Below are 16,611 nucleotides of genomic sequence, written 5' to 3' on the forward strand. Positions count from 1 at the left end.
GGATAACATGTGGTTATGGCCACCATATCCTACCTCTCAGAATGATGTCAGAGTTACGAAGATCCTTTGCCAGTATAACAGGATGTTTAGACTCTTTAGGCATGGCTGTCCTACTAAGCCATTCACCAATTCTCAAGACACCATCTTCAAATAGTGGATTAGGCTTGAAAATATGGCTGTTCTTTTTGACACTTTCTCCCCTTTGCAAACTTGAGAATTCATCTGGGAATCTCTTCCTCTGTCAAAACCCAATGATTTCCATTTCAGCCTTTCTGAGCTCACCCATTCAGAGACAATCTTGACTGATCATACCTTTGGCCATTTCAATTTCTCTCTCCAAAGAATACCCTTGTTGTCCTTTATCCAAATCAGACTAAGCCAGAACAATGTTCATTTGCTTCCTCCTCTGACTTAGAAACAAGAACAGTTTCTTAAGTCTAATAATCCTGGCCACTGTCTTCCTCAAACAGGTCCAAGATAAGAAGTGATAGATTATACTTGTTACCACCTCCACCTCCTCTTCAATCTGCATGGCATTCTTTGTAATATGCTGTTGACTTCTAGATCATTGTCTATTGTCTATTGTCTATTATCATCTACCAGAAGTTCTCCAGAACAATTGGGATTCACAGGCCATGCCCGTTCAGGCTGAAGAAGATACAGAGGCCATGACACCCATGTCACATTCTTCAGGAATGCTTTCATCTTCAACACTCTAGAGGCCACATCTGCTGCGTTGTTTTAAGTCCAATTGAAACCTCCATTGAAACATTGAAACACACCTCCATTGAAATGCTTGTGAAACTTTCCAAATTTCTGGAAATCTGTTTGCAACAAAGATCTGGAACCCGGAAGTTACATTCTTGATATATACGTCAGCACAGAAGTACTAGGAGTCCAAAACACTGAGTCATGAAGCTGCATGTCGAACTCTTTCTTGTATAATGTGTCCACATGGCTTGTCATTTTAGCAGTGGTAAGCTCCATACAAGCGATAGAAACTGACTTCAATCGAGCTACCCTAGATTTTCATGCTCAAAGCACTATGCACATGAAAACACATTTTGTGCAGCAATAGGTAGGTCACTGCTCCATAGCCTTCTTCGCTTGTGTCTGTAAAGTTGTGTAACTGTGCAGCAGTAACTTCTCCAAAATCCAGGGGTTTCAAACATCTAACAACCTTGAAGTCTTTCAACTGGCAGAGTTCTTCCAGCCAGCTTGTTCACTCATGAGCAACTAATGTTGGTATAGTGTTATCTACATAGATATTGCAGGTTCTTCTTAGTAGATAACACCATCAGACTCAAGATTCCTAAAGGATCATAGATGAACTAAGGGTGGAGCGGATACCCCTTCTGGTGAGTGGTCTATCCTGGATTGTGATCTTAAAGTTGAAAGTATCAAATTGAATGAACCACTACACACTTAGTACTCTCTCCACTGAAGGAATATATTGATTACAATTCTTCACGTCTTTCACTCTTTGCTCTTCTGGTATAATAGCTAGAACACTATGTCTTTTCCTTATCCTCTTTGTGAGTTGAAAGCTGCCATTAGCACAAATGGATACAAGGTCATGATAGAAAGACCCCGATTCTTCATCAGAGGACACTGACACAAGGCAGTCATCAAAATAGAAGCAATGCAAATCCTTATCTACCGTCTCACAGCTGAACTGTTCTTCATTGTCTTCTGTGCACTTCCTAAGAGCAAAATTGGCATGGCTCAGTGAAGTTGCTCCAAAGAGATGTACCACCATTCTAAAGTCCACCAGATCTTGGCTGAGGTCACCATTAGGCCGCAAGAGAAACCTCAGCAGATCTACATCTTGCACTGATACTTCAACCTAATAAAACATTGATTCAATATCTGCTATGATCTCCATTGGTTCTTTTCTGAATTATTGAGCTAGGAAGACCTGGTCCCTGTAAAAGCTGACCATTTAGTGATATTCTCTGAAAACTTGCTCCACAGTCAAACTCAATACAAAGGTTCCCTTTCTTCGCTGGAATTTAGAAGGATAAGGGGGGACCTCATTGAAACTTTTCAAATGTTGAAAGGCCTAGACCAGGCATGGGCAAACTACGGCCCGGGGGCCATATGCGGCCCGTTAAGCTTTTTAATCCGGCCCGCAGAACTTGATGAAATTATATTAATAAACCTTGTTAACGTTTTTTCCCCGCAATTCTGGCGTTTTCCCAATAGATGACGCACTCTATATACATTGACCTTTGTTGAGGTGCAGCATATTATTCCACATTAGCGCTTTATTCTTTGACCTCTCACGTACGTTCTCAAAATAAAAAATGCGCTCCAGATCAAATAACGAGCTCCGCATACAGGCGCGCTGTCACTGTTCTGTCCTTGTGCTGGTCGTTGTTGAGTTTTGGCACAGGGGACAATTGAATAAGAAGGAGCAGGACAAGTAGACCTGCATCTCCTACCGTTTTTGAAATAAAGACAGTCAGGAGGAGAGTGATGATGATAATATCTTGAAGGATAACAGAATTTTCAGTGCTTTAAAATAATAACTGTTACTATTAAAAAAAAGCTGTATTTTATTCATTTAATTTTCAGTGTTTTAAAAGTCATTTCAATAAATAGCTAAATACCATGGGACTTCAAAGACAGATATTTTGTTGTAATGCATTTGTTCATTTTCAATTGAAATTAAAGCACATGTTTTCTACATATCCCATGATATTTTATTTTCTCTTATGAGGTGTATTACCAAAACACTCCGTCCATCTGCTCCTGGTCCGGCCCCCCTGTCAAATTTTAGAACCCTTTGTGGCCCACAAGTCAAAAAGTTTGCCCACCCCTGGCCTAGACAGAGCCAATGTGGAAAGGATGTGCCCCATGGTGGGGGTGTCTAGGACAAAAGGGCACAGCCCCAGGATAGAGGGGTGCCCATTTATAACAGAGATGCAGAGAAATTTCTTTTGCCAGAGGGTAATGAATTTGTGGAATTTATTACCACAGGCATCTATGGAGGCCAGGTCATTGGGTGTATTTAAGGCAGAGATTGATAGGTTCTTGATTGGACACAGCATCAGAAATTACAGGGAGAAGGCCGGGGACTGGGGCTGAGGAGGGGAAAAAAGGATCAGTGATGATTGAATGCGGAGCAGACTCAATGGGCCAAATAGCATCATTCTGCTCCTATGTTCTATGGTCTTTTCTGCAGTGATAAACACCATGATGTGGAATGTACAAGACTTTCCTATCATAGCACTCTTTCAGCATAACCTTGGGAGATGGCATCCGTCATGAAATCTGTATATTCATTGTGAAATGACCAATCCTTCTTAAGCTTCCTCCTTAGATTAGGAGCCCACCGTCCGGCAATCTTTCTATTATTTGGCATGTTAACCTCCTTCTGAATACCAACCTGGTAGTGGCCATCCGCCAGTTTTGCAGAAGTTGCAACCAGCTCCATGAACTTCTGATTTTCTCTTGACAAACTAGGTTTGTCATCCTGACTGCATTTGGGGAAATTTGCCTTAAACTGCTGCTGCCAAAGCTCATCCAAGTTCAAAACAGAGATCCTGTTAAATATCAGCTCTGGCTGCGCATCATCACCATGGTCTCCTTTCACTGATCCATTCACAGTCCAACCCAGCATTGTTCTAATTCCATAAAGTCCATCATTAATACTGTGAATCACTTGCAACGGTTTCAAATCCCTAGGCACATTTGTCCCTATCAGCAACTCAGTTTCTCAATCAATCTCTGGAAATGTGTCAGGAGACACCATCCATAGAGATCCCTCCATTGTGGAATATTCCCTTTGTGAATATGCCAACTACTTCCAATCCTGAAACAATGCAAATACTCACAATCTTCTCTTGACCCATGGTCCATAAGGGAATGCGTGTCCTCTTTCCTGTGAGGTTCAGCTTGTTCATGAGGCCCCCTGTGCAGGACACTGCTGTACTCCCTTGATCTAGGAAAGCATTAATAACTGCTGTCTTGTTACCCTTCTTAGACTTCACTTGTACTAGAACTATGGGAATTTTACAGTCATGATCACCAGCACCTGTAAGGCCATTGGATACCAGGGCACTGCTCACTGCTGTGTCTGATTCCTTCATGGCTTGTTTTGATTCACCACCTTTTTTGTTAGAATGAATATGAAATATGCTGGGATGCTTGCCACTGTATTCCTTGTATAAAAGATGTTTCCTGCAATTCTTGATGATGTATCCTGTACACTGTCAAAGCTGACAGCATTTTCCTTTAGAAAGGCAAACTTCTCACTATAAGCCCTTTTCTCAAGCCGAGGGCACAAATCCAATATATGCTCACCCTTGCAGACCAAACAAACCCTTTTGGCAGACAAGACTATTTCCTTTCCCTTAGTTCCAGGTTCAGTCTTGGCTTTACTTCTCACATTGGCCACAGCTGTGGCAAAGATGCTTCCTTTAGCCTTAGAACAAGGTTGTGACTTGGTTTTATTCACAACTTTGCTTATTGCAGGTGATGTAACATCCTGCATATTCCCAAACACTGGGTGTGTAGCAATCTTTACTTGCCTTTCAATAAAATCAACAATGTTAGTGAAAGTAGTCTTACAGTTGTGCCTTTCTTGCAGTTCACAGACCACTGTTCTTTTATCTCTAAGCATACATGGCAATTTCTTTACAACAATCAACATATTAGCAGGCATGTCCAGCTCACGAACATACTACACTTCTTCCATGACAATGCACCAGACTCTAAGAAAATGACTGTAGTCTTGAAGAGCTTTCACAACTTCAGATTTGATAGCTACACGAGAAAGAACTGCTTGCATGTGGGCGGATGCAATTTCTGTTCATTATCAAAACGTTCCTTAAGCTTCAGCTTTTACATATCTTTTCTTAGGATCAACATACTAGCAATTTCTGACAAGTTCTCTAGGGCAACTCCTAGTGTATTGTTCAAGGAAATAGAGGCAGTCACTATAGCTGTCAGTCTTGCCCAAAAGACCATTTTCAAAAACCCTTATTAATGTGCATACTGGAATGGATCCCCATTGAAGAGTTTAATCTCTTTTAGGCAAAGATGAAATGTGCTGTTCTTCTACCAATAAAATTGTTGTTTCATTTTGCTTCTTCAAAATATCAAAACTATTCTGACATCTACCATCTGAAGCAAGAGTGTTTCCATGCTGCAAGTGAATTTCCCCATGAGCCCTTTGAGCTGTTGGATATGACATAGGTTCAGAGTGCCTCCTTAGTGCAGGCTGAGAGTAAACACTCTGAACTACCGCTTAGGAGATCTAGCTCATGTTTCACAGACACTTGATAAACAAATGATCAACATTGACACTGAGTGTTTTTGTTTTCCTCTGCGTCTCTTCGATATAGGAACTCACACCATAGGACTGTCCTAGTGGAGCACTTGCAGCACTCAACACACTTGAAGTCCTTTAGCTTTGGCCACCTGAGCAGTAATTTCTTCCTCCAACTTACGCTGTTCCTTCCTTTTCTGCAGCTGCTGTTCGTGCTCTTCCAGTGCATGTTTGCCCTTCAATAATCGCTGCTTTATCAGCTTCTGATTTAATGCCCGCAGAGGAAGTAGCAGACACAGAAGATTTTCTTCCTGCAGCAGAACTTTGAGCAATGACATTAGACACACTGTTGTTAGGTTTCACGTCATTCTGAGGGTCACCTGCTCTATGCATACTCAAAACATTCCTTGGAATTAGAGAAACATTGTCTGACAGAAAGTGAGGCACTTATCCACTTGTTGCAGCATAATGATCTTCAATGGAACATATTTGGTTCAACAATTGTTTTGTATCCTCTGTAAATGCACTGCAATAGCATTCGATGCTTGAAAAGCACTGGTTCTGTTTTTCCCTGCTCAAGATTGGGACCTAATGAGATTAGTATGTGCTGTTGCTTAGCAACAACTTCATAGAGATTAGTCAAGTCCTCAAGATGAAATTGCACTTGTAAGGTATTTTCTTTAATTTTCATTAATTGTTGGTATTAAACCTTTAATCTTGTTCACATTTGTTTCATACTTCTTTCAAATACTTTTGATTTTATTAGCCTTCGCTTTAGCTTTAATTTCTTTTTTGCGAGCCCTGACTCCAGGGTCATTAGTGCCAGTTCCAAGCTTCAAAACACTCATGTTACTTTCCCTAGTTGTGTGCCTCACAATTAACTCTTCATTTGCTCACAGCACGGGTGATATTAGAATCAATAAACGTAGTCAACAAACAAACTTCACCCATCCACAGTGCTTAAACCAGACTGAACAAGCAGTCTTCAATTCGAATGTAAGCAAATGGAATAGTTCAGCACTTCAATAAAACAAAGCGACAAACCCTGAGGCAAAATTCACATGATCGAGTAATGGTCCTCAATGGACAGGCAGCACTGACCATTCAAAACTGCGATCAAACCACAAATACACAGCATGAATCAACAAAAGGTCGTTTAATTGCTGCAAGCTGCTCCAATTCCATCAAGAGGTCCAAGACAATCCTTTGGCATAGACTGTTGTTCATTTGGTAGAACTTTTTTTTATTGACAAATGTAGCAGTTACTTGAAAACAAACCAAAACTGCTGAGAGGCTATGCCAGGGTAATCAACACTGTATGATAGACTTCCAAATACCGAATTTCCAAATCAAAAAAGGAACATTCAATCCTTTATTATGAAACCAGCAAAGATGAACAATCTTGTAGCAATATAAAATAAACAAAACTAAATTAGCAATATAACAGTCTAATTAGCGGTCTAATAGTGATATTAGCGATACTCAATGGTATAATAGTGTAATTAGTGAATGAATAGTGTTCCAATCAGCAATCCAGTTACCGGTCAACAAAAAAAATCATTCCCCGTCTGCCCCTAACTAACAACTAACTAAGTAACTAAGCAGGAATCCCTAACTGTACTCATTTGCTTCTACCACACTCCAACCCGAGTGACAGATTACCATAATAAACACGCCACAAAATGCAATACAAACAGAAAATAGATACATGGCTCCTACATCAGCTTTGATTAGCTTGCTGTGGTGTGGGCAGGTACAATTAGGCTATGAAGAATTTAGTATTTTGTATGCACTGCACTCAATAGATAGAGAAGGATTCTGTTAAGAGAGATCTCAACTTCTACAGAGAATTTCTACCTAGCTTGACCTGAATAGCAGATCTCATGGGAAATACTGTAACTTCCTCCACTGCACTTGAGATTTTTAGTTGCAAACAGCGATGTTTCCTTTTCCTCCTTCCAAAGCTAGATATTCACAATCGTATCCCTGAAGCAAATCATATTCCTGTTCATGTCTGCTGGTGATCTATTCATCATCCAAAATTTACAAGCTCAGACTGAGTATTTATTGGTTAAGAATCTCACCCCATTAAATGTGTGCTGTGTGATGCCATAATGTCCTCCCACTGCTCTTTCTATCACCATGTAAAGCTCCCAGCAAGAGCTCTGATCGAGGACAAGACTTGCCGCGAATATTTATGCCCTTATGCCCTTGTATTATATGTACAATGTCCACTGTTTAGATTTATACGGACAAACTTCAAAGCAATGTCTGTTAACACATACTGTACAAATTAAGTAAAGGGTTTACCCACATTAAATTTCATCTGTCTATAACTAAAATCAAATTTCATCCTTCAATAATAAAAAATATTAATTTCAGAGAAATCTACTATGCATGAATAATTAAATCAAAACTGCTAAACTTAAGTTAAAAATTGTAATGTACTTCATTCCATTCCTGTATATCAGGTATACCAAAAACACACCAGTAGGTCAGGAAACCACACAAATTCTCTCACGAACTTTCATCCATCTAAGGACAAACATATTCAAAACAGTGATGCAAAATACTGTGCATATACTCAGCAGTGTAAAATAAAGATACCATGTAAAAAGTAAATTAGATGAAAATTCTGGTAGCAATGGTATTTGTATTTAACATAATTTCATCTTTTCTTAGACAACATATACCTGTAAGTTGTTTCATGGTAGAATTGTCCCACAAGTAACTAGTATTAGTTCTTATGAAAATAGTAGTCCTGAGCATAATTTACTTAGCGTAGTCCATAAGATTTTTTTCTCTTTCTCTTTTTTTCTCTCCCCTTCCTCTTCATCCCTTCCAACTCCCCTGCCTATCAATGTGAGAACCAAAGACTCTGCCAGGGATGGGGCAGTAGATACTTTGTTGTACATCTGCTACTTATGCTTGGCAACTGTACACGCTTGCCACATGGACTTAAGTTCTCAATGTCCTCCCAAATGTTCCTCCTCTTTTTAGATTGTTCATGGGGTCAGGAGTTCTTCAAGACAGTGGGCATGCTGTACTTTTGCAAGGAAGCTTTGAGAACATCCTTGAATTGTTTCTTCCACCTATGCACAAACTTGCTATCGGAGAGCTTAGAGCAGTGTGTTTGTTTTGGAAGTCTGTTGTTGGGGTTTACCAAATTTGTGGCCTGCCAATTGGATGAACTGAGAACGATTAAGGACTCAGTAATGGGATATTGGCTTGGAAAAGATACTGAATTGGTTTGTTTGTCCTATCAATGGATTTCAGGATTTTTTGGCATTGGTGCAACTTTATCAGTCTAGAAACATACCTTGACTTTCTAACTTGTAATGTTGTCTGCATGTTTAAGCCCAGTGACTAGGGTTGAAATGATCTTGATTCTGAAAGGCAACATAGGGTGAACTGATTTTCATTTTTCTTATCAATTAGCTCCACCCCAGCAGGAATGTTTTTGAAAGTAAGGCACAAATATGTAGTGAGAAAGACTGAGGAAAGAGTCACTGAAATATTTAAATGTCTGCTTCTCTCTGGAGCCACAAATGTTAGGAATATCACCTGCTCCCTCAATTCGACTTCATTCTCCATAAAAACTTCCAGTAAGCAATAGTGGCCCAAAGTGCAATTATTATATCAGACAAAAGTACTGTTCAACTATAGACTAATGATGTCAACCAATAATAAGTAACCAACTCCGTATTACAGCATTTGAAAACATGCATGCCATGCTCAATTATTCATATTAAATTAGTTTATCTGCCATTGCAATGCTACTATTAACCCACAGTTAAATATTCTTTGCACAGCATACGTTCAACTTCTGAGCAACACTCATTTTCAACATCACATCTTCAAAAATTTCAACAGATCTGAGAAACTAGCAGTATATTAGAATGGGAAGTCATTATTCCATGAATGCCAACCACATAATTGCAATATCTTGTTTTAAATTCTCTCTGTGCAATTCTGATTCATTAATCATTCAGAGAAACGAGAGATCAAAGAATTGATATGGCACAGAAATATAGAAATGCAGAAAACCTACAGCACAATACAGGCCCTTCGACCCACCATACTGTGCTGAATATGTACTTATTTTAGAAATTACCTAGCGTTACCCATAGCCCTCTATTTTTCTAAGCTTCATGTACCTATCCAGGAGTCTCCTAAAAGACCTTATTGTATCCGCCTTCAACACCATCGCTGGCAGCCCATTCCATGCACTCACCATTCTCTATGTAAAAACACTTGCCCCTGACACCCCCTCTGTACCTATTTCCAAGCACCTTAAAACTGTGCCTTCTTGTATTAGCCATTTCAGCCCTGGAAAAAGGTCTCTGACTATCCACATGATCAATGCCTCTCATCATCTTATACACCTCTATCGCATCACTTCTAATCCTCAGTTGCTCCAAGGAGAAAAGGCCAAGTTCTCAAAGGGCATGCTCCCCAATCCAGGCAACATCCTTGTAAATCTCCTCTGTACTCTTTCTATAGTTTCCACATCCTTTCTGTAGTGAGGCAACCAGAACTGAGCACAGTACTCCAAGTGGGGTCTGACCAGGGTCCTTTTAGCTGTAACATTACCTCTCAGCTTCTAAACTAAATCCCACGGGTGATGAAGGCCAATGCACAGTATGCCATCTTAACCACAGAGTCAACTTGCGCAGCAGCTTTGAGCGCCCTATGGACTTGGACCCCAAGATCCGTATCCTCCACACTGCCAAGAGTCTTACAATTAATACTATATTCTGCCATCATATTTGACCTACCAAAATGAACCATCACACACATATCTGGGTTGAACTCCACCTGCCACTTCTCAGCCCAGTTTTGCACCCTATCAATGTCCCGCTGTAACCTCTGACAACCCTCCACACTATCCACAACACTCCCAACCTTTGTGTCATCAGAAAATTTACTAACCCATCCCCTCCACTTCCTCATCCAGGTCACTTATAAAAATCACAAAGAGAAGGGGTCCCAGAACAGATCCCTGAGGCACAGCACTGGTCACTGACCTCCATGCAAAATATGACCTGTCTACAACCACTTTTGCCTTCTGTGGGGAAGCCAATACTGGATCTACAAAGCGAAGTCCCCTTGGATCCCTGCCTCCTTACTTCCTCAATAAGCCTTGCATGGGGTACCTTATCAAATGCCTTACTGAAATCCATATGCACTACATCTACTGCTCTACCTTCATCAATGTGTTTAGCCACATCCTCAAGAAATTCAATCAGGCTCGTAAGGCACGACCTGCCTTTGACAAAGCCATGCTAACTATTCCTAATCGTATTATGCCTCTCCAAATGTTCATAAATCCTGCCTCTCAGGATCTTTTCCATCAACTTACCAACCACTGAAGTAATTTCCTGGGCTATCTCTACTCCCCTTTCGTGAATAAGGGAGCAATATCTACAACCTTCCAATCCTCCAGAACCTCTCCTGGCCACATTGATGATGCAAAGATCATTGCCAGAGGCTCAGCAATCTCCCTTGCCTCCCACAGTAGCCTGGGGTATATCTCGTACTGTCCTGGTGACTTGTCCAACTTGATGCTTTTCAAACAGAACATCCTATTTCTTAATGTCTATATGCTCAAGCTTCTCAATCGGCTGTAAGTCATCCCTACAATCGCCAAGGTCCTTTTCTGTAGTGAATACTGAAGCAAAGTATTCAGTACCCCTGCTATCTCCTCCAGGTCATTTCCACCGTCATACACACTTTTCCACCGTCACACTTGATTGATCCTATTCTCTCACGTCTTATCCTTTTGCTCTTCACATACTTGTCGAATGCCTTAGGATTTTCCTTAATCCTGCTCTCCCAGGCCTTCTCATGGTCCCTTTTGGCTCTCCTAATTCCATTCTTAAACTCCTTCCTGCTAGTCTTATAATTTACTAGATCTCTATCATTACCTAGCTTTTTTGAACCTTTCATAAGCTTTTCTTTTCTTCTTGACTAGATTTTCAACAGCCTTTGTACACCACAGTTCCTGTGCCCTACCATCCTTCCTCTGTCTCATTGGAATGCACCTATGCAGAATGTCATGCAAATATCCCCTGAACATTTGCCACATTTCTGCTGTACATTTCCCTGAGAACATCTGTTCTCAATTTATACTTCCAGGTTCCTACCTGATAGCTTCATATTTCCCCTTACATCAATTAAATCTTTCCAAACTTGTCTGTTTCTATCCCTCTCCAATGTTGTGGTAAAGGAGATAGAATTATGATCACTATCTCTAAAATGCTCTCCCACTGAGAGACCTGACACCTGACCAGGTTCATTCTCAATACCAGATCAGTAGTAGGCTATTAGGTACATTGAGACTATGCCTTTTCTCAGTGAAATGATTCCTTCTCTTTTCCAGAGGCCATACAGTTTCCTTTTAATAGTTCCAAACTATTTGTTTTGTTCCGCTCTTAGAGACAATGAACTTCAGACCATAAGACCATAAGACGTAGGAGCGGAATTAGGCCATTCAGCCCATCGAGTCTGCTCCACCATTCCATCCTGGCTGATATCGGATCCCACTCAACTCCATATTCCTGCTTTCTCACCATATTCTTTGATGCCCTGACAAGTATATTGAACGTCCACCCTAAATATACGCATGGGCTTGGCCTCCACTGCAGTCTGTGGCAGAGCATTCCAACGATTTATGACTCTCGAGCTAAAAAAAAATTTTTCCTTACCTCTGTTCTAAAATGTTGCCCCCTCACTTTTGAGGCTGTTTCCTCTAACTCTGGAAACACCCTCATCCATCCACCCTATCTAGTCCTTTCAATATCCAGTAGGTTTCAATGAGATCCCCCTGCATTCTTCTAAATTCCAGTGAGCACAGGCCCAAAGCTGCCAAACACTCCTCATATATTAACCCCTTCATTCCTGGAATGATCCTTGTGAACCTCCTCTGGACTCTTTCCAATGACAACACATCCTTTCTGAGATATGGGGCCCAAAACTGTTGACAATACTCCAAATCTAGCCTAACTAGTGTCTTTGAAAGGCTCAGCATTATCTCTTTGTTTTGATATTCTATTCCCCTTGAAATAAATGGCAACATTGCATTTGTCTTCTTTACCACAGACTCAACCAGTAAATTAACCTTCTGGGAATCTTGTACAAGGACTCCTAAATCCCTCTGCACTTCTGATGTTTGAGCCTTCTCCCCATTTATACAATAGTCTGCACTATTGTTCCTTTTACCAAAATGCATTATCATACATTTCCCAGCATTGTATTTCATCTGCCACTTTTTTGCCCATTCAGTCCTGCTGTAATCGCGTTGCTCCCTCAGCACTACCTACCCCTCCACCTATCTTATTATCCGCAGATGTTGCCACAAAGCCATCAATTCCATTATCTAAATCACTGACAAACAATGTGAAAAGCAGCGGTCCCAATACTGACCCCTGAGGAACACCACTAGTCACCGGCAGCCAACCAGAAAAGGCCCTCTTTTTTCCTACTTGCTGCCTCCTGCCTGTCAGCCATTCTGCTATCCATTGCAATATATTTCCTGTGATGCCTTAGGATTTTATCTTATTAAGCAGCCTTGTGTGTGGCACCTTATCAAATGTTTTCTGAAAGTCTAAGTAAATCACACCCTCTGCCTCTCCTTTGTCCACTCTGCTTGTTACTTCCTCAAAGAACTCTAACCAATTTGTCAGGCAAGGTTTCTCTTTACAGAAATTATGTTGACTTTGACTTATTTTATCATTAGTCTCAAAGCACCTTGAAACCTCATCCTTAATAATTGACTCCAGCACTTTCCTAACCACTGGGGTTAGGCTAACTGAACTATAATTTCCTTCCTTCTTAAAAAGTGGAGCGACTTTTGTAATTTTCCAGTCCTCTGGGACCATGCCAGAATCAAGTGATTCTAGGAAGATCATGACCAATGCACCTGTTATCTCTTCAGCAACCTCTCTCAGGACTCTGGAACGTAGTCCATCTGGTCTAGCTAACTTATCCACCTAAAGACTTTTCAGTTTCCATGTTAGTTTTTCCTTTGTAACTCCTGCTCCCTGACACACATGGACCTCTGGCACACTGCTCGTGTCTTCCACACTGAAGATAGATACGAAGTACCCATAAAGCTCATCTGCCATTTCTTTGTACCCTCATTACTACCTCACCAGCATAACAGCTTAATGAATAGTAAAATACTTTATATCAAAAAGTTCAAAAAACTAGGTAATGATAGAGATCTAGAAAATTATAAGGCTAGCAGGAAGGAGCTTAAGAATGAAATTAGGAGAGCCAGAAGGGGCCATGAGCAGGATTAAGGAAAACCCCAAGGCATTCTACAAGAATGTGAAGAGCAAGAGGATAAGACGCAAGAGAATAGGACCAATCAAGTGTGACAGTGGAAAAGTGTGTATGGAGCCGGAGGAGGTAGCAGAGGTACTTCATGAATGCTTTGCTTCAGTATTCACTATGGAAAAGAACTCTGGTGTTTCTAGGGATGACGTATTGCGGACTGCAAAGCTTGAACATATAGGCATCAAGACTTATGATTTTTAAATCTCCTATTCTGGTTCTTGAACCTATGTGCTAATGGGAACAGATTCTGTTTACCCTCCCTTAATCAAGCCATGATTTTGTATGTCTGTCAAATCTCATCTCAATTATCCGCTTTTGAGGTGAACAACCCACCCTTATCCTGTCCAAAATTACTGTAGAAGTCCCTCATCATAGAATCATGGAATCATTCTTGTGTCCTCTTTCAGAGCTTTAAAGCCTTCCAAAAGTTAGTTGGCCAGAATTGGACACAATCCAACACTTACTGCCTAATTCAGTTACTTAGAAACACCATATTCATCTCAAAATGACTGCTATTGTTGATTATAATGGAAAATAACATCCTTTCCAATGAAATACTATACCATAACCATGGGTCAAACTGCAAAGAAGTTGGACTTTCTACCTAACAAGTCTACTCTGACTAAATATTTGTCATTTACACTAATTCCATTTTACCCTCCCCACATTTCCATGAACTCTACCAGATTCTTCCTCTTACCTCTATATCAGGGCCAATCTACTTTGTATCCACATGTATTTAGGATCTGGGTTGGCATTGGAACACCATGAAGTAAGCCTCACAGTCATAGGGAGAATATACATACTTCATACAGGCTGTCCTGCATCTAAATCAATCTCAAAAAGAAAAGACATCAATTTGGACGTTTGAGCCACTGCTTGACCACCATTCTCCTGCTGTTTTCTGTCAATCTAAAATTACTTATAATTACTTCTAGAGCTCAAAGTTTTTGTACTGACAGCTATTTCAAAAGTTAATCCAATCTTTATTATCCCAGTTCCTTCATTTACCTCACTGATACAAAATCCATGTAATCAACAGCTCTGCACAATTTTAATAATATGAAGCGCCTCGAGTATTATTACCACAAACGTGACATTATCAGGCAAATTTTTTTCAGTAGAGGAGGAGAAATAACAAATTATCTTGCCTATCTTTTCATCTTCTTGAACCATCCTCCTCTCTTCGTGAAGTGCTCGTAACCATCTTTGCTTTTCTTCTGGCTTCTTTACACAGAATAAGTGCACTTCCTCTGTCTCCTTGTTCTTTAGTTTGAAGGCATTCTTGGCATTAACATTAAATTCATCATCTCTTCCATCGACAATGTCACTCATTTCATACTTGTCCATATCAATTCTGCATTTGTAGTAAAGGATATCCCGTCGTATCAAATCCTTGAGGAAAGAAATTTAGAAACGACATGTTTTAGTATAAACAGCCTACTACACTACTGGAAACGATTGACATTTATCAGGAAAAGTAGTTTTGTTTTAAATAATACAGAACCAACTTTTGACTACACACGGAGTTTTTATACAAAACATGCAATTTCAAATTATATACTGTAGAAATTGATGAGATTTGCAAGAGGTACTAAATGGCTTTCCTTTGTGCTTTAATATGATGGAGCAAAATGAACAACATAATCTACAAATAAAAAGCAGTTAAACATATACTCAGTGGTCACTTTACCAGGTACGCCTATACATTTGCTCTTAGGTGCAGATATCTAATCAGCTAATCATGTGGCTCAATGCACAAAAACATGCAGACTTAGACAAGGGGTCCAGTTATTATTCAAATCGAGTATAAAAATGCGGAAGAAATATGAACTAAGTGACTTTGAGCATGGAATGATTATTGATACCAGACAGAGTGGTTTGCATCTTCCAGAAATTGCTGATCTTCTGAGATTTTTATACACAATAGTCTTTGGACTTTACAGAGAAAAAAGTTCCAGTAAACAGCACTTCTATGGGCACAACAATGTCTTGTTAATGACAGGGGTCAGAGAGGAATGGCCAGACTGGTCTAAGCTGACAGGAAGGCAGCAGTGACTCAAATAACCACGTGTTAGAAGAGCATCTCTGAGTGCACAACATGTCAAACCTAAAAGTGATTGGAGCACAGCAGCAGAAAGCCATGAGTACACTCAGTGGCCACTTTATAAAGTACAGGAGTTACTTTAAAGTAGCCACTGATGTTACTCTACTTGTCATCCATTGAACTGGAGCAATTTGCAAGCAAACATCTTCTCAAATCTAATGATGGAAGGTTGAGTAAATAAAAACATTTTTTGACACCAGTTAAACTTTTCCTGTTACTTAGGATTGAAATAATTAATTTTAGCACATGACTTCAGCCCCATTTCAATACATTGACCTCTAACTGCCAGAGAAGATTCTACAATGCTATTTAGTTACATTGAATCATCACTATAAAGAAGGTTAATCATCATTTTGCCACTGATGACTCAAATTCAGAATAAATTATTTTTAATATACACCAGGGAAAAGGGAAAATAAAAGATAAAGAGTGGTGACAAGTCTGTGCTTATAAAGCTTGATTTTAGTAGGAGTAATTATCCACCTCAAAATTATTGCAATATTCCTTATAAGATCATCCAAGTGGGAGGTTGGCACCAGTGATCTGACACTGAAACAAATCAAGGTTCCTTCTAAGTTAACTTCCAATATCATCCATTTATTGCTGCATAGAATAAAGTCAATTTCATATACCATGGCCTGAGTTCTGAGGATTATATGTCACTTAAGCTATGTAGCCACACAAATAATTAAATGTGAAAGGCTTTCTTTGTGAGTTAAGTGCAGCAAAATCATTCAGAACAAGGGAGATTACATTACATTCAGTGCATATGAGGAATATTCCCCAGTTAAGAATATAAGTACTTGTTCTCTGCACATAGCATATTCCATTCACAGCACAATTACAAGGACACAAGTCTTACAAAGCAGCCAGAAAATAAGCAAATTGG

At 39.9% G+C, this 16,611-nt stretch overlaps 1 protein-coding gene across 5 annotated transcripts in view; it reads right to left on the reverse strand.

The window, feature by feature from the left end:
• Positions 1-16,611, reverse strand: part of arhgef9a (Cdc42 guanine nucleotide exchange factor (GEF) 9a) — a 261,197-nt gene that overhangs the window by 46,544 nt on the left and 198,042 nt on the right. For all 5 annotated transcript variants that reach the window (XM_073058044.1, XM_073058047.1, XM_073058048.1 and 2 more), the window contains one exon: positions 14,767-15,010. In XM_073058044.1, the coding sequence (XP_072914145.1) occupies positions 14,767-15,010 (244 nt within the window). The remainder of the gene's footprint in view (positions 1-14,766; positions 15,011-16,611) is intronic.

Source organism: Hemitrygon akajei, chromosome 10 (genome assembly GCF_048418815.1).
Source record: "Hemitrygon akajei chromosome 10, sHemAka1.3, whole genome shotgun sequence".
Classification (NCBI taxonomy): Eukaryota; Metazoa; Chordata; class Chondrichthyes; order Myliobatiformes; family Dasyatidae; genus Hemitrygon; species Hemitrygon akajei.